Genomic DNA, 25,314 nt, shown 5'->3' on the forward strand with positions numbered 1-25,314 from the left:
GGTACCCCATAGGATCACACAGGCCTCTGAGCAGTCCATGGTGCTGAATCCATAATATGGGGTGTGTATTGTGTGTGACCCCCCCCATCCTGCATTAGGCCTCACATACCTAAACTGTCCACAGTGCTACAGCCTTATAGTGCCAGACTATGGGGAGAGTAATGTATAGGACAGTGATGGCGAACCTTGGCACCCCAGATGTTTTGGAACTACATTTCCCATGATGCTCCTGCACACTGCAGTGTAGTGGAGCATCATGGGAAATGTAGTTCCAAAACATCTGGGGTGCCAAGGTTCGCCATCACTGGTATAGGATCTCCCCTGCAGCATGCACTGATACCCTGATACTGTATGATGATCACACATCATGAATCCCCCCCCCCCCCTTCATCATACCGGAGTTGTCCATGGTGCTTCATCTTAACAATATAATATATCACAAAAATGTGTATGGTCCCCCATACAGCCTTTACTGATCCCATATGATCACACACCGCGGGCCAGATCCACAAGCGAATTACGCCGGCGTATCTATTGATACGCCGCGTCATTTTAAAGTTCCCGCGTCGTATCTCTGTTTTGTATCCACAAAACAAGACCCGACGGAATGCGGGCTCGATCCGACTGGCGTACGTCTTAGTACGCCGTCGGATCTTAGGTGCATTTTTCCGGCTCGCCGCTAGGTGGCGTTTCCGGCGAATTCCGTGTCGAGTATGCAAATTAGGTAGTTACGGCGAACCAAGAAAGGGCAATTTGCGTTCGGCTTTTTTCGTCGTATGGTTACCCCTGCTATATGAGGCGTACTCAATGTTAAGTATGGCCGTCGTTCCCGCGTCGAATTTTGAAAATTTTACGTTGTTTGCGTAAGTCGTTCGCGAATAGGGATTTGCGTAGAATGACATCATCGTCGTAAACATTGGCTTGTTTTCCGGTTTATTTTCGAGCATGCGCACTGGGATACCCCCACGGACGGCGCATGTGCCGTTCAAAAAAAAAACGTCATTTACGTCGGGTCACGACGTATTTGCATAAAACACGCCCCCATCACATAGATTTGAATTGCGTGCCCTTACGCCGGGAGAATTACGCTACGCCGCCGTAACTTTAGAGGCAAATGCTTTGTGAATACGGCATTTGCCTCTCAAAGTTGCGGCGGCGTGGCGTTACTAGGATACACTACGCCGGAAGAAAAACCTACGACCCGCTACGTGGATCTGGCCCTGTGTGTGTGTGTGGGGGGCAATGACATTATACCTGAGCTGTCCATGGTGCTACAGCCTTATAGTACCAGAATATGGGGTGTGTAACGTGCATGATCCTCCATACAGTATACACCGACACCCTAATACTCTATAGACATAATGCATTAAGCCCCTCTACCCAAGCTGGCCATGGTGCTGCAGCCTTATAGTACAATTTGAATTATATAACGTGTATGATCCCCCATGCAGCATTTACTGACACCCTGATCACATCATGCACCCCCCCCCCTTCAATTATACCTCTCCAAGGTGCTACGTCTTTACAATATAATATATGACAAAAAATGTGTATGATCCCCCATGCAGCCTTTACTGACACCCTGATCCCATATGATCACACACCATGCACATCAACCCCCCCCTACCCAGATATACCGGAGCTGTGCATGGTGCTACAGAACCAGAATATGGGGTGTCTGATCCCCCCCCCCATACAGCGACACCCCAATACCCTATGGTCACATATTATGCATTAGGCCCCTCTACCTGAGCTGTCCATGGTGCTGCAGCCTCATAGTACAATATATGATCCCCCATGCAGCCTTTACTGACACCCTGATCCCATATGATCACACACCATGCATATCAACCCCCCCCCCTCCAGATATGACGGAGCTGTGCATGGTACTACAGCCTTACAGTACCAGAATATGGGGTGTCTGATCCCCCCCCATACAGCATACACTGACACCCCAATACCCTATGGTCACATATTATGCATTAGGCCCCTCTACCTGAGCTGTCCATGGTGCTGCAGCCTCATAGTACAATATATGATCCCCCATGCAGCATGCATCGACCCCCCATGGTGCTGCAGCCTCATAGTACACTATATGATCCCCCATGCAGCATGCATCGACCCCCCATGGTGCTGCAGCCTCATAGTACAATATATGATCCCCCATGCAGCATGCATCGACCCCCCATGGTGCTGCAGCCTCATAGTACAATATATGATCCCCCATGCAGCATGCATCGACCCCCCCCATCATGTCATCATGCATTGGGATCCCTATTATTCTTGGGGTGTCCATGGTGCTGCAGCCTAATAATAGTACCATAATAATGGGTGTAATGTATACAACCCCCTCCATGCAACATGTACTGACACCCCATCCCCTCTAATTACACACAACCTCATTATACATAAGGCCCCCCCAATGTAATCTGTATTACCCCCCCCCCCCCAATATTGCAGCATGCACTGACACCCTGATATTGTATGATCACACATTATACATTAGACCCCCCCATTATAATGAGCCGTTAATGGAGCTTCATATATATATATATATATATATATATATATATATATATATATATATATATATATATATATATATATATATATATATATATGACATGTATGACCCCCCATGCAGCAGGCATCGACACCCCGATCCTCTCATCATACACCCCGATTCTCCTCCATACACCGATCCCCCTCCATACACCGATCCACCTCCATACACCGATCCCCCCTCTCCGTGCACCGATCCCCCTCCATACACCGATCCCTACTCCGTGCACCGATCCCCCCTCCATACACCGATCCCCCTCCATACACCGATCCCCCCTCCGTGCACCGATTCCCATCCATACACCGATCCCCCCTCCGTGCACCGATCCCCCTCCATACACCGATCTCCCCCTCCGTGCACCGATCCCCCTCCATACACCGATCCCCCCTCTCCGTGCACCGATCCCCCCTCCGTGCACCGATCCCCCTCCATACACCGATCCCCCTCCATACACCGATCCCCCCTCCATACACCGATCCCCCTTCCGTGCACTAGGCCCCGGGTGGTACCTGAGCTGTCCATGGTGCTGCAGTCGCTGTGCCGGCCCGGGCTCTTGGCTGCCGCCGCCGCTGTTGCTGCTGGAGAGGCTCCTCCGGATGGCGCCGCCGCCGCGCTCACTCCTTGCCGGCTCCCCGGCCGCTCCCTGCCGCCTCCTCCGCTACTGGCCTCCCCGTTGCTGTCCACCAGCTGTAAAGACTCATAACCGTCATTGTTCGTCTTTTTCCGGTAAGACCCGAGCAGGCTCATGGAGGAGGAATCCTGCTGACCTTCCTCCCTCCCTCTGCCCGGAGCTCAGGGGGATTACACCGAGCCTTCCTCCTCCTCCTCCTCCTCCTCCCCGGTGTCACAACGAGGTGTCTATTGTCCTGGATCAGACCTCCCCCTCCCTGCCGCCTCCCTGCCTACCGGAGACACCCCACCACCCTCTGCCCAAATACCGACTTCCTTCCTTGTATCCGGCAACCCCCCCATACTAATGCTACAATTATATCCGGCATCCCCCCCCCTTCTAATGCTAGAATTATATTCTGCACCCCCTTCTAATGATAGAATAATAGCCTGCACCCCCCCTTCCTAATGCTAGAATTATATCCTGCACCCCCCCCTTCCTAATGCTAGAATTATATTCTGCACCCCCCTAATTCTAGAATTATATCCTGCACCCCCCCCATCCTAATGCTAGAATTATATCCTGCACCCCCCCCCCCATCCTAATGCTAGAATTATATCCTGCACCCCCCCCCCATCCTAATGCTAGAATTATATCCTGCAACCCCCATCCTAATGCTAGAATTATATCCTGCACCCTCCCCCCCCCCCCCATCCTAATGCTAGAATTATATCCTGCACCCCCCTAATTCTAGAATTATATCCTGCACCCCCCCCCTAATTCTAGAATTATATCCTGCAACCCCCCTAATTCTAGAATTATATCCTGCAACCCCCCCCCCCCATTCCAATGCTAGAATTATATCCTGCACCCCCCCATCCTAATTCTAGAATTATTTCCTGCACCCCCCCCCCATCCTAATGCTAGAATTATTTCCTGCACCCCCCCCCCCATCCTAATGCTAGAATTATATCCTGCCCCCCCCCATCCTAATTCTAGAATTATATCCTGCATCCCCCCCCATCCTGATTCTAGAATTATTTCCTGCACCCCCCCCATCATAATTCTAGAATTATATCCTGCATCCCCCCATCCTGATTCTAGAATTATTTCCTCCCCCCCCCCCCCCATCCTAATGCTAGAATTATATCCTGCACCCCCCCCCCATCCTAATGCTAGAATTATATCCTGCCCCCCCCCATCCTAATGCTAGAATTATTTCCTGCACCCCCCCATCCTAATGCTAGAATTATGTCCGTTAACCCCCCCCCATCCTAATGCTAGAATTATATCCTGCACCAGGGCCGATCCTAGACAGGGTGCACAGGGTGCATTGCACCCAGGCGTCTGCAGAGGTGGGGGCGCCGAAGTGCCAGAGTTCTCCCCTCCCTCCTTCTCTCCTTGTTTGTGTCCTTCCAGAACTAGTGTTCTGAGCAGAGGTGTGTGTCCGTCCAGAACTGATGTGTGAGCATAGGACAGCCCGTCCAGCCTGGCAGTGCTCGCGGGAGGGGCCGCGCCTCTTCCTGACACAAGGGTTCTAGTTTTCAGTGACTGCTGAGTGCTGATGTGCAGGAATGAATTCCTCACACTGGGAGTCTTGGATCCCTCACTGTCTCTGCCAACTCCAGTTGGAATGCCTCCCCATCCCATCTCTATCTCAGGCTGCACAAAGAGAGAATTTAGGTGAGTCACAGTGTGCAGTGTGCGGGGGGATGGCATTCACAGCATCCGTTTACACGGGCTCTGGGCTGCCCCTGCTCTAGATGTTTGATGGCATGATAGATTGCATAGGATACACAGCCCCTGCCCATTCCTGCGCCTAGTCCATCTACAGATGTGATGTATAATGAGATGTAGGGGAGGAGTTAGTAAAAGGACAACGCCCATGTGGGGGCGCCAGAAATATTTCTGCACCCAAGCGCCTGTGACCCTAGGATTGGCCCTGTCCTGCACCCCCTCCAATCCTATATATAATGTACAGCAACACCCTACACCCCCTCCTAATCCTAAAATCATATCCTGCACCCCCTCCTAATCCTAGATTTATATCCTGCACCCCCCCTCCAATCCTATATATAATGTATGTACAGCAACACCCCCCCCCCCCCCCCCAATCATATATATAATGTGAAGCAACACCCTACACCCCCCCCCCATCCTAGAATTATATCCTGCACCCCCTCCTAATCCTAAAATCATATCCTGCACCCCCTCCTAATCCTAGATTTATATCCTGCACCCCCCCTCCAATCCTATATATAATGTATGTACAGCAACACCCTACACCCCCCCCCAATCATATATATAATGTGAAGCAACACCCTACACCCCCCCCCCCATCCTAGAATTATATCCTGCACCCCCTCCTAATCCTAAAATCATATCCTGCACCCCCTCCTAATCCTAGATTTATATCCTGCACCCCCCCCTCCAATCCTATATATAATGTATGTACAGCAACACCCTACACCCCCCCCCAATCATATATATAATGTGAAGCAACACCCTACACCCCCCCCCCCCCCATCCTAGAATTATATCCTGCACCCCCTCCTAATCCTGGATTTAAATCTTGCACCCTTCCTAATCCTATATGAAGAAATCATCCCTTCTTCTTCCAAGATATACAGTATATACAGTATATATATATATAGAGCACCACACTCCATCCCTTCCAGTTGTAGGTTTCTATAGAGCCCCATATTACATCTCTTCCAATCCTACATTTCTATAGAGCACCACACGTCACCCCTTCCACTGCCATATTTATATAGACCAGGGGTGTCCAAACTTTTTTCAAAGAGGGCCAGATTTGATGAAGTGAAAATGCGTGAGGGCCGACCATTTTGCCTGACATTCTTTGACCCATTAAGATTTGATCTAAGTGTGTTCATCTGAGCAACTAATACACGGCCCACCAAGAATTCTCTTGCCTTTGTGGCTGTGTGCGGTGAAGAGATGAGCTTGGACGGTTATTTGGATATACTGTATATATTTATTTTGTGGCCCCAACTAATCCCAGAGCGCTGCTCAGGACTAAGGATGAGCTTGGGCGTGTTATTTGGATATACTGGCCCAGATTCAAGTAGAATCGCGCAATATTTGCGTGGGCAAAGAGCAAATTTTTTTCTCTGCGCCCACGCAAATATTGCGCTTTGCCCGCGATTCACGGAGCAGTTGCTCCATAAATTGCGCGGGCAATATGCTAAGCAGCAGGGCGCAAGGCTGCCTAATGTAAATGATCCCGCCGGGGGCGGGAATCATTTAAATTAGGCGCGCTCCCGCGCCGAGCGAACAGCGCATGCTCCGTCGGGAAACTTTCCCGACGTGCATTGCGGCAAATGACGTCGCAAGGACGTCATTTGCTTGTAAGTGAACGTGAATGGCGTCCAGCGCCATTAACGGTTCACTTACGTAAACGACGTTAAATTTGAACGTCGCGAGCGGGAGGCGCAGCTATACTTTAGCATTGGCTGCGCCTGCTATTAGCAGGAGCAACCTTATGCTAAAGGCGCCGTACGGAAACTCCGTACCTTGCGTACGCAGGGCCCGCGCAACTTTTGTGAATCGGTGGTAGTATGCAATTTGCATACTATACACAGATCACAATGGCCGCGCCCCCTAGCGGCCAACGCAAGAATGCAGCCTGGGATGTGAAGGCATAAGGAGGCTTATGTCTGTCATATCCTAGGCTGCATTCGGTGTAACGAGGTTCCTGAATCAGGAGCACTCGTTACACCGGAGCAAGTAAGCACTTGCGCCGCGCAACTATGGTTGCGTGGGCGCAAGTGCTTCTTGAATCTGGGCCACTGTATTTATCGGCGTATAACACGCATGGGCTTACCATTGCCATGAATGCAGCGTCACCATTGCCACGAATGCAGCCTTACAATTGCAACCAATGCAGCCTCACCAATGCAGCCTCAGATGTGCCATAAATGCAGCCTCACATGTGCCATGAATGCAGCCTTACCATTGCAATCAATGCAGCCTTACCATTGCAACCAATGCAGCCTTACCATTGCAACCAATGCAGCATCACATGTGCCATAAATGCAGCCTTACACATGCCATGAATGCAGCCTTACATGTGCCATGAATGCAGCCTTACATGTGCCATGAATGCAGCCTTACCATTGCAATCAATGCAGCCTTACCATTGCAACCAATGCAGCATCACATGTGCCATAAATGCAGCCTTACATGTGCCATGAATGCAGCCTTACATGTGCCATGAATGCAGCCTTACATGTGCCATGAATGCAGCCTTACATGTGCCATGAATGCAGCCTTACATGTGCCATGAATGCAGCCTTACCATTGCAACCAATGCAGCCTTACCATTGCAACCAATGCAGCATCACATGTGCCATAAATGCAGCCTTACACGTGCCATGAATGCAGCCTTACATGTGCCATGAATGCAGCCTTACATGTGCCATGAATGCAGCCTTACATGTGCCATGAATGCAGCCTTACCATTGCAACCAATACTGCCATGAATGCAGCCTTACCATTGCAACCAATGCAGCCTTACCATTGCAACCAATGCAGCATCACATGTGCCATGAATGCAGCCTTACATGTGCCATGAATGCAGCCTTACCGTTACAATCAATGCAGCCTTACCATTGCAACCAATGCAGCATCACATGTGCCATAAATGCAGCCTTACATGTGCCATGAATGCAGCCTTGCATGTGCCATGAATGCAGCCTTACATGTGCCATGAATGCAGCCTTGCATGTGCCATGAATGCAGCCTTACATGTGCCATGAATGCAGCCTTACATGTGCCATGAATGCAGCCTTACATGTGCCATGAATGCAGCCTTACCATTGCAACCAATGCAGCCTTACCATTGCAACCAATACAGCCTCACATGTGCCATCAGTGCAGCCTGAACAATGGCCATCTGCAGCCTCGGAGGGCAGAGGGAGGGGGCGGGACGAGTGCTGACAGATTACAAACAGGAGAATCTCTTGTTTACCCTGTGGCCTCTTTAATACAAAGTCCCGCCTCCTATGATAGACAGAACAGTCGTCCAATGGCATCCCAGGAGACGGGACTTCCAATAGAGACGCTGCTGAGTAAACAGGAGGTTCTCTTTGTGTAATCTGACGGCGCTCATCCTGCCCCCTCCCTGTCTCCTCCAAGGCAGCGCCAATAAATACAGTATATATCTTTTGTGGCCCTGGTGGGGGCCACAAACAATATATATATCCAAATCCCCAGGGGGGCCACATTAAATCAACAGGGGGGCCGCAAATTTCAGTGGCTGTGCGAGAGCCAGAGGGGGCGGCGCTCCAGCGCCCTCTATGGACGAACCGCCATTGCCGTACCCATATGGCAGCTCCTTTAAAAGCCATAGCAGGCACGCCCGCGTGCCTGCTACACGGCGGGATGGACCCAATGCGCGTGGCAAGCGGGCGCGATCACTTCCGGCCACCCGCAATCGTGGGCACAAGAGCCAGAACAGGGGATGTGTGTGTGTGTGTGTAAGCACACAAATCCCTGTTCTGACATGGGAGAAGAGACACATCTGCTGTTTGTAGTAATTACAAACAGCGATATGTCTCCTCCCCCAGTTCCCCCAGTCAGTCCCATCCCCCCCACAGTAACAAAAAACACATGAGGGAACACATTTAACCCCTTGATCGCCCCCTAGTGTTAACCCCTTCCCTGCCAGTGACATTTATACAGTAATCAGTGCATTTTTTTTATAGCACTGATCGCTGTATAAATGTCACTGGTCTCAAAAATGTGTCAAAAGTGTCCGATCTGTCCGCCGCAATGTCGCAGTCCTGATAAAAAAATCGCAGATTTAATATTAATCATTGTAATAATAATAATAATAATAATCGCAGACAAATAATAATAATAAAAATGCCATAAATATATCTCCTATTTTGTAGACCATATAACTTTTGTGCAAACCAATCAATATACGCTTATTGCGATTTTTTTTACCAGAAATATGTAGAAGAATACATATTGGCCTAAACGGATGAAGAAATTAGTAAAAAATATATATATATATATATATATATATATATATATATATATATATATATATTTTTTTTTTTTTTATTAAAGCAATCTTTTTTTTTTCAAAATTGTCGCTCTTTTTTGTTTATAGCCCAAAAAATAAAAACCGCAGAGGTGATCAAATGCCACCAAAATAAAGCTCTATTTGTGGGGGAAAAAAAGGACGTAAATTTTGTTTGGGTACAACGTCGTACGACTGTGCAATTGTCAGTTAAAGCGAGGCAGTGCCGAATCGCAAAATATAGCCTGGTTATTAAGCAGGAAAATCTTCCGGGGCTGAAGTGGTTAAAGCGGAGTTTCACTCAAAAGTGGAATCTCTGCCCCCCCCCTACGTTTGGCACATTTTGGGGGGGTCAGGTCCCTGTTTTTGACAGGTACCTGCTCCCACTTCCGAGTGATCTCGCCGTGGCCCCCCTCCCCCTTTGCCCACCACAAGGCCATTCAGAAACTTTGCGCATTCGCAGTAGGGAACCGGCTTCACTGCCGGATTCCCTTAGAAGCGGCGGCAGCACCCAAGAGCCAATGGAAACATCGTCGGGGGGGGACGGGGGGACATCGCGGGATCCCAGGACAGGTAAGTGTTCCTAATATTAAAAGTCAGCAGCTGCAGTATTTGTAGCTGGTGACTTTGAATTTTTTCCTGAAGGATGCTGGAGCTCCTCTTTAAGCATTCTCACTCTCCTCAATGGCTGAGACACAGCAGCAGCGGCAGGAGGCATTGACTTCCACTGCTGTCAATCACAGGCAGGGAGGAGGGAGCAGGCACACAGAGGTGGCTCAGGAGCGAGCACACACAAGGGGAAGGAGCCAGAAGCGCTGGCAGGGGCCCAGAAGAAGAGAATCGGGGCTGCTCTGTGCAAAACCATTACACAGAGCAGGGAAGCATGACACGTTTGTTATTTTTAAAACAAAAAATCCAAAGCTTTATTGACAATTTAAGGTGCTTGTGATACCGATGTGGATGTCAATACTGGTAGAGGTTCCTGACACTCATTAGAATTGAAGAAGTGACTTGGACAAGCTTCAACATTACAGGACAGGCCACTAAGCTCTTAAGCCCAATGGCCATGTGGCCCTGGACTGCGAACAGTAAGTGACCCGGAGCGAGGGTCACACATCCCAGCAGGATCCCTTTCGGCTTAAATTGTAATTTAATCCAGAAGACACATGTCTGGCTTCTACTAACCTGCAGAAATGTATATTTGTATTCGGATGCTCTGATACAAAGGAAGGTAGGAAGGCTTAAAGCAGGGGTTGACAAATTTGCTTGGAATCTAGGAGCCAGCTAAAAACGTTAGGAGCTAGAAAACGCGCCCCGTCCCAACGAGCTTGCGCGCAGAAGCGAACACATACGTGAGCAGCGCCCGCATATGTAAACGGTGTTCAAACCACACATGTGAGGTATCGCCGCGATTGGTAGAGCGAGAGCAATAATTCTAGCTCTAGACCTCCTCTGTAGCTCAAAACATGCAACCTGTAGAATTTTTTAAACGTCGCCTATGGAGATTTTAAAGGGTAAAAGTTTGTCGCCATTCCACGAGCGGACGCAATTTTGAAGCGTGACATGTTGGGTATGAATTTACTCTGCGTAACATTATCTTTCATAATATAAAAAAAAAATGGGGATAACTTTACTGTTTTATTTTTTAATTAAAAAAAGTGAATTGTAAGACCGCTGCGCAAATACGGCGTGACAGAAAGTATTGCAACGATCGCCATTTTATTCTCTAGGGTGTTAGGATAAAAAATATATATAATGTTTGGGGGTTCTAATTAGAATTTTTTTAATTTTTTAATTTTTTTTGCCCCCCCTTCCAAGCCAAGTCGCTATGACCCTATTTCTAGTCGCCATGGCGACCTGGCGACCGGGATTTGTCGAGCCCTGGCTTAAAGCAGTATTAAACCCAAAAACAAAAACCTGTGAGCCTTACTCTATCCAAAATAAAAACGTTTAAAAGTTTTGCCCTTAGGTTCACATCTGTTGGGGGGGCCACACCATTTTTTTTATTTTGGCGTGGGGCCCGAAGGGCCTGGTATGGATTTGGGAGGGGTGGTCACATGCCCTTTTTTTCCACAATTTTTTTTTTTTTGCAGGCAATTCTTTTTTTACATTCAGCTGTCAGCGGGGAACACCGCTAACAGCTGATGACTCGTCGGTTGTTAAGGATGCGACAGCCGGCTTCCCAGCCCTGCTGTCTCTCCAAGGGCTTTCACACTGGACCAGTGCGCTAGCAGTCCTGCTAGCAGCATCTTTGGAGTGGTGAAGGAATGGTGTGTATAGCCAGGGCCGATCCGCCCTTTAGGCTCACTATGCAAGCCACTTAGGGCCCCGCAAATCTGCGGAGGGCCCCCCAAATTACTAGAGGCCCAGCCTGGTGAGACGTCATTTTCAGCCCCTCACCCCGCTTCTCAACTCGCTGGCTGCATTGGAGAAGAGGTAAGAAGTCAGCACCCCCAGCTTCTCACTTTAATGTAAGATGTCACTTTCGCCCCCCCCCCCCCGGCTTCTCAACTTTAATGTAACATGTAATTTTGATTAGGGCCCCAGGGAGGTCAGGATCGGCACTGGGGTAGATTCAGAGAACAATTACGCCAGTGTATCCATAGATACGCCGCGTAATTGCTAAGCTGCGCCGGCGTATCTACTTTCTGTATTCAGAAAGCTAGATACGCCGACATTAGCCTAAGATACGACTGGCATAAGTCTCTTACGCCGTCGTATCTCAGGGTGCATTCTCACGCTGGCCGCTAGGTGGCGCTCCCGTCGTTTTCAGCGTAGAGTATGCAAATTGTCTACTTACGCCGATTCACAAACGTACGTGCGCCCGGCGTTCGTTTTTTACGGCGTTTGCGTTAAGGCTTTTTCGGCGTAACGTTGTTCCTGCTATTAGGAGGCGCAGCCAATGTTAAGTATGGACGTCGTTCCCGCTTCGAAATTTGAATTTTTTACATCGTTTGCGTAAGTCGTTCGCGAATAGGGCTGGGCGTAATTTACGTTCACGTCGAAACCAATACGTCGTTGCGCCGTACTTGGAAGCAATGCACACTGGGATATGTACACGGACGGCGCAAAACGTCAATCACGTCAGGTCGTCCTAAATTTACATAAAACACGCCCCCCTTCCACATTTGAATTACGCGGGCTTACGCCGGCCCCTTTTACGCTACGCCGTCGCGACTTACGGAGCAAGGGCTTTGTGAATACAGCACTTGCTCCTGTAAGTTACGGCGGCGTAGCGTAAATACGATACGCTGCGCCGCCGTAACTATGCGCGCCCGTACATGAATCTACCCCACTGTGTATAGCGCTCCTGCCCATTGAAATCAATGGACACTGCGGCTATACCGCCGGAAAAGCGCTGTCGCAGCAGCTCTTTTGGGTGTTTTTAACCCTTTTTTGGCTGCTAGTGGGGGTTAAAAGCCCCCGAATACCCCCGCAAATACCAAGGTAAAGTGCTGCTAAAATAGCAGCGCTTTGCCGCCGATGCCGCGAACGACCCAGTGTGAAAGGAGCCTTACACACAAAACGCAATCTGCTGCGGGAAAAAAAAGCCCCTGACCCTTTTTAACCACTTCCGGACCGCCGCATGTATATGTACGTCGGCAGAATGGCACGTACAGGCACATTGGCGTACCTGTACGTCCCTGCCTAGACGTGGGTCGGGGGTCCGATCGGGACCCCCCCGCTACATGCGGTGGACGGAAACCCACGTGGAGCGATCCGGGACGAGGGCGCGGCTATTCGTTTCTAGCCGCCCCCTCGCGATCGCTCCCCGGAGCTGAAGAACGGGGAGAGCCGTATGTAAACACTTCACTTCACTTCACTGTGGCGGCTGCATCGATCGAGTGATCCCTTTTATAGGGAGACTCGATCGATGACGTCAGACCTACAGCCACACCCCCCTACAGTTGTAAACACACACTAGGTGAACCCTAACTCCTACAGCGCCACCTGTGGTTAACTCCCAAACTGAAACTGTAATTTTCACAATAAACAATGCAATTTAAATGCATTTTTTGCTGTGAAAATGACAATGGTCCCAAAAATGTGTCAAAATTGTCCGAAGTGTCCGCCATAATGTCGCAGTCACGAAAAAAATCGCTGATCGCCGCCATTAGTATAAAAAAAAAAAAAAAAAAAAAAACTATCCCCTATTTTGTAAACGCTATAAATTTTGCGCAAACCAATCGATAAACACTTATTGCGATTTTTTTTACCAAAAATAGGTAGAAGAATACGTATCGGCCTAAACTGAGGAAAAAAAAAAATTTATATATGTTTTTGGGGGATATTTATTATAGCAAAAAGTAAAAAATATTGCATTTTTTTCAAAATTGTCGCTCTATTTTTGTTTATAGCGCAAAAAATAAAAACCGCAGAGGTGATCAAATACCACCAAAAGAAAGCTCTATTTGTGGGGAAAAAAGTACGCCAATTTTGTTTGGGAGCCACGTCGCACGACCGCGCAATTGTCTGTTAAAGCGACGCAGTGCCAAATTGTAAAAACCCCTTGGGTCATTTAGCAGCATATTGGTCCGGTCCTTAAGTGGTTAAAAAAAAAACGCAGCACCGCAAAATCCACAGATATGAACTGCATCCATAGGAAAGCATGTTTAATGGACTGTAGTGCGCTTCTGCAAAACGCACAGGTGTGAACGCGGGGTAATTCTGCTCTGAGCTTTTATATAGGAGTATTGATCGATAATACGAATACAGAGAGTACCTAGAGGGCCAAGAACCCCACAGTATGGCGGGGGGGGGGGGGGAGGGGTGCACTGCAAGCCTAGGTGGGGGTCTGGATCAGACTACAGCCCACTTATAGCTTCTCAATTAAATTCCCACTAATTATAAACTCCATTTCCAAGTCTGGCAGAAATCGAGGAGATTCAATTAAATTGCGAACCTTCTAATCACAGCAATTCTATAGCAGCCCTTCCACTCCTGTGCGATCTCCAGAGAGCGCTCCAAGGGGAACCTTTTCTCTTACTTTTTACCCGCATGGCAGAATTTTCCTATTTATTTTTTTTCGATTCCTTCTGATAAGAAACTTTTAAAGTTTTTCCAAAAAAAATACAATTTGATTTATGCAACTCTGGCAATCATATTTGTATAGGAATAATTCCTGTAAATGGTATTAAATTTTACTCATCAAAGACCCGTGACATTTCACTGAAGATTACAAAAAAAAATGTTTTCAACCGCATCGTAACATGATTCCTGAAGTTACAACCCCCTCTAGTGTCCACTACGTGCACTTGCACTTTTTAGATGTTTCCGTCTTGTCTGCACTCTGCACTGATTAGCCAATTTGGGCGCCCTTCTGGTAAAACGTTATTAACCAGTGAAGGTATCAGTAGATACGCCGTCGTAACTCTGAATCTGCGCCGTCGTACATTTAAGTGTATTCTCAAATTGAGATACACTTAAATGTAGCTAAGATACGACAGCCTGCGCCGTCGTATCTTAGCTGACTATTTACGCCGGCCGCTAGGGGCGTGTACGCTGATTTACGCCTAGAATGCATAAATCACCGAGATACGCCGTACGCTTGCCCGTCGCAGTAAAGAAACGCCGCTTACGTAAGGCGTTTTCAGGCGTAAAGTTAGTCCAACAAAAAGCTGACCTAGCCTATGTTAAGTATGGACGTCGGTCCCGCGTCAAATTTTTACATCGTTTGCGTAAGTCGTCCGTGAATGGGGCTGGGCGTCATTTACGTTAACGTCGAAACCAATAAGTCTTTGCGGCGTAATTTGGAGCATGCGCACTGGGATATGTCCACGGACGGAGCATGCGCCGTTCGTAAAAAACGTCAATCACGTCGGGTCAAGATTCATTAGCATAAAACACGCCCACCTCTTCAAAATTTGAATTAGGCGCGCTTAGGCCGGCACATTTACTCTACGCCGCTGTAACTTAGGACGCAAGTGCTTTGTGAACTTATCTAACTTACGGCGGCGTAGTGTATATACGATACGCTACGCCTGCCTAACGTTAGGCTCACATACCTGAATCCGGCTACAAGCCTCTTTCTGAGGTTTGTTGTTTACAAGTTAAAACGTTTTTTGCTAGAAAATTCCTTAGGACTCCGTTTTCATATGCGGGTGCTGCTCATGTATGCGTTCGCTTCTGCGCGCAAGCTCGGCGGGAAGGGGCTTGTTTACTTTTTTATTTTTTTTTTATTTTACCTTTTTTTTTTATTTTTTACACTGTTCTTTCAAAGAAAAAAAAATGGTGTCACTTTTATTCCTATTACAAGGAATGTAAACATCCCTTGTAATAGAAAAAGGCATGACAGGTCCTCTTAAATATGAGATCTGGGGGTCAAAAAGACCTCACATCTCATATTTAGGCTAAAATGCAATTAAAGGGGTTGTAAAGGTAAAAGTTTTTTTACTTTAATGCATCCTATGTGTCCTTGTGTCCTTTTTTCCCACAAAAAGAGCTTTCTATTGGTCGTGTTTGATCACCTCTGCGTTTTTTTTATTTTTTGCGCTATAAATAAAATAAGGCCGTCAATTTTTAAATATATATATTTTTTTTTTACTTTCGGCTATAAAACATATTCAATAAAAACATAAAAAAAATAAATCGAATTTCTTTATAAAATTTAGGCCAATAAGTAATCTGCTACATATTTTTGGTAAAAAAAAAAAAATCCCAATACACTGAAATTGTATAAAATGCATTAAGGTGAAAGAACATTTACCTTTACAATCCCTTTAACCCTTTGATCTACCCTGGTGTTAACTCCTTCTCTGCCAGTGTCATTAGTACAGTAACAGCAGGCCCGTCGCTACAGGACAGGCAAAACAAACAATTGCTTGGGGCCCCTGAGCTGGCCTGGGGCCCCCAACTTCCCCTTCCCAGGCTGTAGCGTGGCCAAGCTCCTTTTCCTTCCTCCTGGAGTCCTGTCAGTCTGGCTGGGTACCGCGTGGTACAGGAGATTCAGTTTCCTGTCCCTGGCTGGACTGACAGGAAGTGCACACTAAGTGCTCACTTCCTTTCAGTCCGGCTGGGAACACAGGAAACTGAATTTCCTGTACCGTGCGGTACTTGGCCCGGGCACTATCTGATAGAGGACTGGGGACCCATAATGATAGAACACCAGACTAAGAGGAGGAAGAGGAGCTCGGCCACGCTACAGCGGCAGCCTACAGGGAAGAAGGGGAGGTGAGAATAGAAAAACATAGGGACTGGGGGGGGGGGGGGGTAAGAACATGGGTGTAAAAAATGAGTTTAGCGCTAACGTAGGCTTTGAGTGCAGAGGGGGTGCTTGGGGGGCCCCCATTTTGCTTGGGGCCCCCAAATTCCTTCAAACGGCCCTGAGTAACAGTAGCATATTTTTAGCACTGATCACTGTAATAAAGTCACTGGTTCCCAAAAAAAGGATCAAAGATGTCAGGTAGGGGTTCGATTTGTCCGCCACAATGTCGCCGTCCCACTTAAAATTGCCGATCGCCGCCATTACTAGTAAAAAAAAAAATTATAAAAATGCCATGAAAATATCCCATAGTTTGTATATCTTCAGCAAACCAATCAATATATGCTTATTGGGAAAAATTTTTACCAAAAACATGGAGCGGAATACATATTGGCCTGAATTGATGAAGAAATTTGATATTTTTTTAGATATTTTACATTTTTTTTATTGGATATGTTTAATAGCAAAAAGTAAAAAATATATAGGGCCAGATCTTCGTAGAGCAGCGCATTCCTACGTCCGGCGTAGCGTATCTCTGATGCACTACGCCGCCGTAACTTACACCGCATTTTCCTTATCCTCAAAGAATTTGCGCCGTAAGTTAAGGCGGCGTAGTGTAACTTTGGCGGCGTAAGGGCACGCAATTCAAGTGTATGTGATGGGGGCGTGTTTTATGCTAATACGTCGTGACCCGACGTAAATGCCGTTTTTTTTTTTTAACGGTGCATGCGCCGTCCGTGGGGGTATCCCAGTGTGCATGCTCGAAAATAAACCGGAACAAGCCAATGTTTACGACGGTGACGTCATTCTACGCAAATCCCTATTCGCGAACGACTTACGCAAACGACGTAAAAAATTCAAAATTCGATGCGGGAATGACGGCCATACTTAACCCCTTAACGCCCGCCGCACGACTATATACGTCCGCAAAATGGCACGGACAGGCAGATGGGCGTATATATACGTCCCTGCCTTCTAGCGGGTGGTGGGTGCGATCGGGACCCCCCCCCCCGCTGCGTGCGGCGGGCGGATTCCCTCGGAAATGCAATAAAACTATCCCCTATTTTGTAAACGCTATAAATTTTGCGCAAACCAATCGATAAACGCTTATTGTGATTTTTTTTACCAAAAATAGGTAGAAGAATACGTATCGGCCTAAACTGAGGAAAAAAAATTAATTTATATATGTTTTTGGGGGATATTTATTATAGCAAAAAGTAAAAAATATTGCATTTTTTTCTAAATTGTCGCTCTATTTTTGTTTATAGCGCAAAAAATAAAAACCGCAGAGGTGATCAAATACCACCAAAAGAAAGCTCTATTTGTGGGGAAAAAAGGACGCCAATTTTGTTTGGGAGCCACGTCGCACGACCGCGCAATTGTCTGTTAAAGCAACGCAGTGCCGAATCGCAAAACCTGGCCTGGGCATTTAGCTGCAAAATGGTCCGGGGCTTAAGTGGTTAACATAGGATACGCCTCATATAGCAGGGGTAACTATACGCCGAGAAAAGCCTTATGGAAACGACGTAAAAAAATGCGCCGGCCGGACATAAGACGAACGCCAGTCGGATCGAGCCCAGATGCAGTCGTATCTTGTTTTGTAGATACAAAACAAAGATACGATGCGGGAACTTTGAAATTATAGATACGCCGGCGTAATTCTTCTGTGGATCTGGCCCATAGTTTTTTTTTTCAAATTTGTTTTTGTTTACAGTGCAAAAAATAAAACGGCAGAGGTGATCAAATAGAAAGCTCTGTTTGTGGGGGAAAAAAAAGAACATCAATTTTATTCGGGTACAGCGTCGCACGACTGCGCAATTTGTGAAGTGGTTAATCTCCAGGTCTAAAATGATGTGTGCAAAAAAACCAAAAAAATAAAAATAAAAACGCGAAAGGGCTCTGGCAGTGAAAGGGTTCATTTTCCATTTTGGGGTGGGTGTACCTTTAATGTGAATTTAATTTAGTTTGATATTTTGGTGCCTTTTTTTATTTTTATATATATATATATATATATATATATATATATATATATATATATAATGCACGCACACATCCTCCACGTGTATGAAATTTACCAACGATCTGTAATTACAGGTTAATTACTATTTACTAGGAAATCATCTGTTCGCGATGACATTCGATTATGGTTGAAATTACATTATGGCCGTCCATTGCTCTAATAATAATATCTGAATATTTCCTGTGAAAAGGCCATTTTCCTCGAAAATTGTATTAAAAAAAGGCCCGTTACAATCCCCCGTACAAAGATGTTATGGATATATTTAGAATATTGCACATTGTGGTTTAATCCTTTTTTTACGCTTAGAATTTTTGTGTTCTAAATTATGTTAACTTGCTGCAGCTGCAGGAAGTAAAGATTTTAAAAGGTATATTTAATTGGCTTTGTGTAATTAATAATTTATAGTCTAATTACAGCTTCTTCTTCTTCTTCAAACAAGGACGCCAGCCAGGAATATGAATAAAAAAAATTACTAGCCCACTAAAAAAAAAAAATATATACATGTATTTGCGTACAATATTTTTGTACCGCGCAATTACGATGTAAAGTAGTGCAGTACTGAATAGCAAAACATGGTCTAGTCATGATGGGGGGGGGGGGGACCTTCCGTGGTCAAGTGGTTAATAGGCAGGGAGAAGTTCTGAGTTTCTGGGCCCCACAGGAACAACATTTTAGGGCCAGGAAGGGGTAAATGCCCCCGAGGTCCTGAGATAGTGGTATGGCCATATAAAGAAAGGTGTTACTTTTATTGGCTCATACCTGGTCAGCTGTGTATTGAGTTACTGCCATGACTATCATAAACACAAATAGGTAGATACACCGTCGCATTACGTCGTTTCCGTAAGCGATAGGCCGCCTAAAGTTATTCCACCTATGAGGTGGAATAACAATGTTAAGTATGGCCGCCGTTCCCGCCGCAAGGTTCGAATTTTTGACGTCGTTTGCGCAAGTCGTCCGCGAATCGGGTTTTACGTCGTTTACGTACACGTCGAAATCAATAGGCCCGTACGGCCTACTTAGCCGCAATGCGCACTGGGAAATGTAGTCGACCGGCGCATGCGCAGTGTCAAAAAACGTCAAAAAACGTGAGGTCAAGCCTCATTTCCATACAGCACGCCCCCCTCCGAATCATTTGAATTAGGCGCCCTTACGCCCGCTCGTTTTAGGCTATACCGCCGTAGATTAGCAGGTAAGTGGTTTGTGAATCACTACTAGCCTAACTAATTTACGGCGGTGTAGCCTAAAAAGGCTAGGCTAGGCCGCCCTAAAGTTAGGCGCCCCTACGTGAATCTACCTAATAGTACTTCAGGTTAAAAATGTACATATCCATCGAGTTCAACCAAGCAGCAAACATTACACTAAAGCCCATAGCTCCCTGATTTCGAGGGACTGTCCCTAAATTTGGAACAAAGTCACTCTGTCCCTCTTTCTCCCTCACGTGTCTCTCATTCTGGTCTGATCTATATAGTTGTAAATAAAATGCACTTTTTATGTTTCAAAAAGTGTTACCCAGTGCTAAACCTTTCATCCATATTTTAAATTGCTGCATTTGCGGTGGGGGCGTGGCTTGGCGCATGGAGAGTTGAAACGTGTCTCTGCACAGCTCCCGGTCCCTGAGACTTCAGCGGGACATTTCCTCCACACAGATTACTTCCAAACCACGCTGATGGGTGCAAGCATAAGGAACCTAAGAAGACTGGCGAGGGCCGCCCGAATGGTAACCTAGGGCATTTCTTCACCAGTTCCTAGGCCGCATCACAAAACAAGCAGGCCTCCAAGATGACACCGCACCATCTTCCCCAGCCCAGTCTGATTCAGCAGTCCACATGCAGATGAGCTCCCGTGGCCGCACTGTGTCACCAGAGGGCCCCGATCACCTCACTAGATGCTTACACAGTCTCTCACAGGCCTCCCTCTGCTCAGGGGATGGCTGGGACATGGAGACCTCAAATGAGGTCCCTGCACACATACATCATATCACTACCCACTAAAACTGATTTTTAACACTGTGTTGACCGCATTAAAAAGACCTATAGACAAGAGATCAATGAGCTTAAAAAGGACCTAGGGGTCCGCATGGAGGACATTGAGAACACCACGAATGGCCTTTGCAATGCTTTACAGTCACGTGAGGAAACGTTAAATTCCCATACAGTGCTAATTCAGCTGCTCATGTATCAGCAAGATGACATAGAAAATAGGAACCAATGTAATAATATACGGATCCGGGGCATTCCTGACAACTATTGAACATAAAGACCTTGCTGCAGCAGTCACCGCCATTTTCAACAAGCTTTTACATCAGCCAAAAGAAGCACCCTTGGAACAGGACAGAGTACACAGGACCTCAGGTCCCAGAAACCCTGATCCCTCTTTCATACGCGACACCTTATGTGGAATGGACGTTTATAAAATTAAGGAGGACATTATGTAAGCTGCTAGTTCACAAGGCACCATCCTTTTCAATTACACCACTGTCATGCTTTTGCCAGATTTATCTCGTCAGACCTTGGCCATGCGTCGAGCCCTGAAACCACTCATGTAGTTACTCTAAGAACGGCATAGCAAATATCAATGGAGGTTCCCCTTTCTACTCAGGGTACACAATGAGGGCAAGACGGCTTTGTTCCGCACACTGGGTGACCTGCCTACTTTCCTTGGAAACCTGGAATTGCCTCAAGTTTCCCAGTCTGATTGGCCTTTTTCCGCTGATGACCCCGGACCTTCCCTTTGCTACCCAATGGCAAAGACAAAGCAAGAAAAAGCATCCTAGATCTTCCTCGCAAAGAACGCCAGATGACTGACACTCAAACATACCGTGGCCTTTTTTTCTCCTGAGGATCTCCCTGCATCCAGGACTTCCCCTACTCTGGAGTTTAGCTATGGCTCTACCCAAGAGACTCGGCAGGGTCTTGGTCATTGTTTTCTTCTTTGTTTCAGTTTTTTTACTAAGCTGCCTCTGTTGACGGTTTCTCCTGCTCATCACACAGGGCTCTGTGGTTCAGATAGCTATCTCTTATATTATACCTATGCTTGTGGCACTGCTGTGATTGATCTGCAGGACTGGTCGCTCGCAAAATGTATCTCTACATTCCATTGTTTGCTGTGCCTATGTCATGACTGATGCCTTTTTTTTTCTCTCTCAGGTTATTGTCACTAACCTTTTTTTTTTTTCTTTTTGAGGTAATCCTTTATATTTGGTTTTAATATTGCTATCCCTTGGAGAGCTGGGTTCAGGGGCTGGTTCATGTGCCTTCCTCGACACCCCCCTTAGGTCCTTCAGTGCAGTAAAAAAGGCACTGGCAGATATTTGTACAGTTAGGCTTCATGTACACTAGGGTTGTCCCGATACAACTTTTTTAGGACTGAGTACAAGTACCGATACTTTTTTTCAAGTACTCGCCGATACCGAATACCGATACTTTTTTTTAAATGTGTGACCAAATGCAGCCATGTCCCCCCACAAATGCAGCCATGTCCCCCCACAGATGCAGCCATGTCCCCCCACAGATGCAGCCATGTCCTCCCACAGATGCAGCCATGTCCCCCCATATATGCAGCCATGTCCCCCCCATATGCAGCCATGTCCCCCCCATATGCAGCCATGTCCCCCCCATATGCAGCCATGTCCCCCCGCCATATCCAGCCATGTCCCCCCCCATATGCAGCCATGTCACCCCCATATCCAGCCATGTCCCCCCCCATATGCAGACATGTCCCCCCCATATCCAGCCATGTCCCCCCCATATATGCAGCCATGTCCCCCCCCCCATATCCAGCCATGTCCCCCCCATATATGCAGCCATGTCCCCCCCATATATGCAGCCATGTCCCCCTTACCTACATGCTGCCGCGCCGCCGCTTGGTTAATACAGGCTATTCATTTGAATAGCTGTAGTGTTTTGCGCCGCGCTGCGTATAGACACTCCCCCTTGCTCGGGATTGGACAGTTCACCCGAGCAAGGGGGAGTGTCTATACGCGGCGCGGCGGGAAACACTACAGCTATTCAAATGAAAGCTGTAATGTTCCCCGCCCGTATTAACTAAGTGGCGGCGGTGACAGCGGGGATGCGGCAGGATGCGACGTAGCGGCAGCGGCGGGGGGGGCGAGTATTCGGCCAGGCATCGGGGACATTTGCGGGAGTACAAGTACTCCCGCAAATACTCGGAATCGGTCCCGATACCGATACTAGTATCGGTATCGGGACAACCCTAATGTACACTGCTGCTGGTAAATGGACATTTACGAGCAGTTGGGCATTTTTTCCAGCTGTCTCTGAACTCTCCTCTATGTTATCTTAGCAGTACGTGTACACAGGGTCATTTATAGTCATTTCTAGGCAGTTGAGTTCAGGAACATTTTTTGGAATGCATTCCGAACGGACGTTCAGAGGGAATTTAAACGCCAAATGCTGGTAACTGGCATTTAGCCACATTTTGTTTACAGGCGTTTTTCATTTTTGGCTATTTGCAAAAAAAAACAAAACAACGCTTCTAAACGCAAAAGCGACATGTAAACGTAAACGTCGGTTACTATCTGTCAAGTTAAATAGTTCAAGAGAGGTTTTAAAACGTCCCGTGTACGTGATTTTTGGTGGTTTGTTTTTTCCATTTAAGTGTTATAATGCCACCTAGTGGCCTGTCATATTTTAGCGTTTGGTGGATTCCCTCCTTCACATGCTCACTGTCTATCTCACCTTATGCTGTGGATGGGAACCCCACCTCTTTACTCTCTGATTTTTCTCCCTCTTTCCTTCTCCTTTCCTACTTTTTCTTCATGGAATTTTTTATTTTCTTGAGCTTCCTTGTGACCCAACATCCTGTGGATACTCTTTTTATACCACCATGATGGTTTATGATCACATCATCTTTTCCTATTTTAATTGTTGGGGCTTTAACAAGTCAGAGAAGAGAAGCCGAACTTTGTATCATTTTCACAAAGCTTGGTCCAAAATTTTGCTCCTAAAGGAGACACAATTTTCGAATCGTTTTTTTTCATACCTGGCATCATAGTACCGAAAAAAAAGGCTAAATCAAATGGAGTATCTATAGGCTTTCATTCATCTGAAAGTTCTAGACTCCCTCATAGACCCCCATTGGATGATTTGTATTCCTTAAACTGAAATATCAATCTTTTATTTTCACAGTGGCAAAGGTTTATAGCCCTAACCAAGAACAGGGTCGTTTCTTGGCTGCAGTCTTTGACAGATTGATCTCCTTTGGGGGTCCCTGCTTCATCTTGGGTGGCGACTTCAACATAGCCCTCCATGGACACATCATCGTCTGAAACTTCTAGTGCTCATTCAGCTTTGACGCATATTAAAGGGGTGGTTCACCCTAAAAACGACTTTTTCTTATTCCACTGCCCCCCCACATTACAATCCGATTAAGGCTCTTATTATTTTTTTCATGCTGTACATACCTTAGTACAGCATATTCACCCGTGCATCCGGGTTGCGAGTCCCGCGGGAGTGGGCGTTCCTCACATGCTGGTGATTGACGTTTTGCCCAAAAACGAGCTCCCCCCCGTCGCGTAAGCCGCGTCGCGGTTGGCGAAAGGAGCCGAACGGCGAGTCGGCGCTATACTGCGCATGCGCATCGCCGTTCGGCTCCTTTCGCCAATCGTGACGCGGCTTACACGACGGGGGGAGCTCGTTTTTGGGCAAAACGTCAATCACACACATGTTAGGAACGCCCACTCCCGCGGGACTCGCAACCCGGATGCATGGGTGAATATGCTGTACTAAGGTATGTACAGCATGAAAAAAATAATAAGAGCCTTAATCGGATTGTAATGTGGGGGGGCAGTGGAATAATAAAAAGTAGTTTTTAGGGTGAACCACCCCTTTAAGTCTCTTCTACAATCTACACAACTAGTAGATGTCTGGCGCACACAACATACCTTGGAGTGGGACTACAGTTATTATTCAGTTGTATATAACTCGTATTGACTACTTTTTTGTGTCCCAATCCGTCCTAGATGTCCCCTTACAATCACCCATTGGGAACCTTGCCAATGGACCATGCTCCTGTGCACCTTGTACTAGACCATATGCCCAAATCACGTAGAGGATTTTTCTGGGGCTTAAATTACAACTTACTCAAGGATTCTCCATGTGTCACTGATATCAAGCTTGCTATTCAGAACTTTGTTCTGGATCATAGGTCTGATGACACCACTACCCCTCTGATACAGTGGGAAGCCTTGAAGTGTGTTATACGTTGTGACAGAACCCACTGTCACTGTGTGTTTTGGAAGGGACTGTGGGCGGGCATGTTACCCACAGATTTTGGCCCAGAATACTGGAGATACTGGAGATTCTGGAGACCTGAAGACAAGCTGGCATTGAGATAAAGTAATGTAATGCTACAGCCCTTCTCCCCCATCCCCCCCCCGTTGCTGTGTCTAATTGTCTTGGTTCATTGCACATAGACAATGGTCTGGACTGGAGACGTCTTTGAGAGGCTAACTGCTTACCATAATCTCATTGGGCCGGATTCAGATACCTGAGCGTATCTGTCCGGCCGGCGTAACGTATCTCCGATACGTTACGCCGCTGTAACTTTGGGCGCTTAGTTCTGTATTCAGAAAGAACTTGCGCCCATATTTACGGCGGCATAATGTATGTGTTGCGGCGTAAGGCCGCGTAATTCAAATGTGGATGTTGGGGGCGTGTAGTATTTAAATTTGTCTTGACCCCGCGTTTTTTTTTACTTTTTTTTAACGGCGCATGCGCCGTCCGTAAAATATCCCAGTGTGCATTGCTCTAAATGACGCAAGGACGTCATTGGTTTCAACGTGAACATAAATTACGTCCAGCCGTATTCGCGAACGACTTACGCAAACGACGTAAAATTTTCAAAATTAGAC

General features: G+C 46.9%; 1 protein-coding gene across 2 annotated transcripts in view; it reads right to left on the reverse strand.

Annotated features, from left to right (window-relative positions):
• The window catches only part of DNAJC6 (DnaJ heat shock protein family (Hsp40) member C6), a 137,571-nt gene that overhangs the window by 97,127 nt on the left and 15,130 nt on the right, over positions 1–25,314 (reverse strand). The window contains exon 1 of one of the 2 annotated variants that reach the window (XM_040360762.1): positions 3,073–3,406. The exons of the other annotated variant lie outside the window; for it this stretch is intronic. Coding sequence (XP_040216696.1) covers positions 3,073–3,310 — 238 coding nt within the window. The 5' untranslated portion in view covers positions 3,311–3,406. Of the gene's footprint in view, positions 1–3,072; positions 3,407–25,314 lie in introns of those variants that run through there. 2 annotated transcript variants of the gene reach the window in all.

This window comes from Rana temporaria, chromosome 7, assembly GCF_905171775.1.
Source record: "Rana temporaria chromosome 7, aRanTem1.1, whole genome shotgun sequence".
Taxonomy (NCBI): domain Eukaryota; kingdom Metazoa; phylum Chordata; class Amphibia; order Anura; family Ranidae; genus Rana; species Rana temporaria.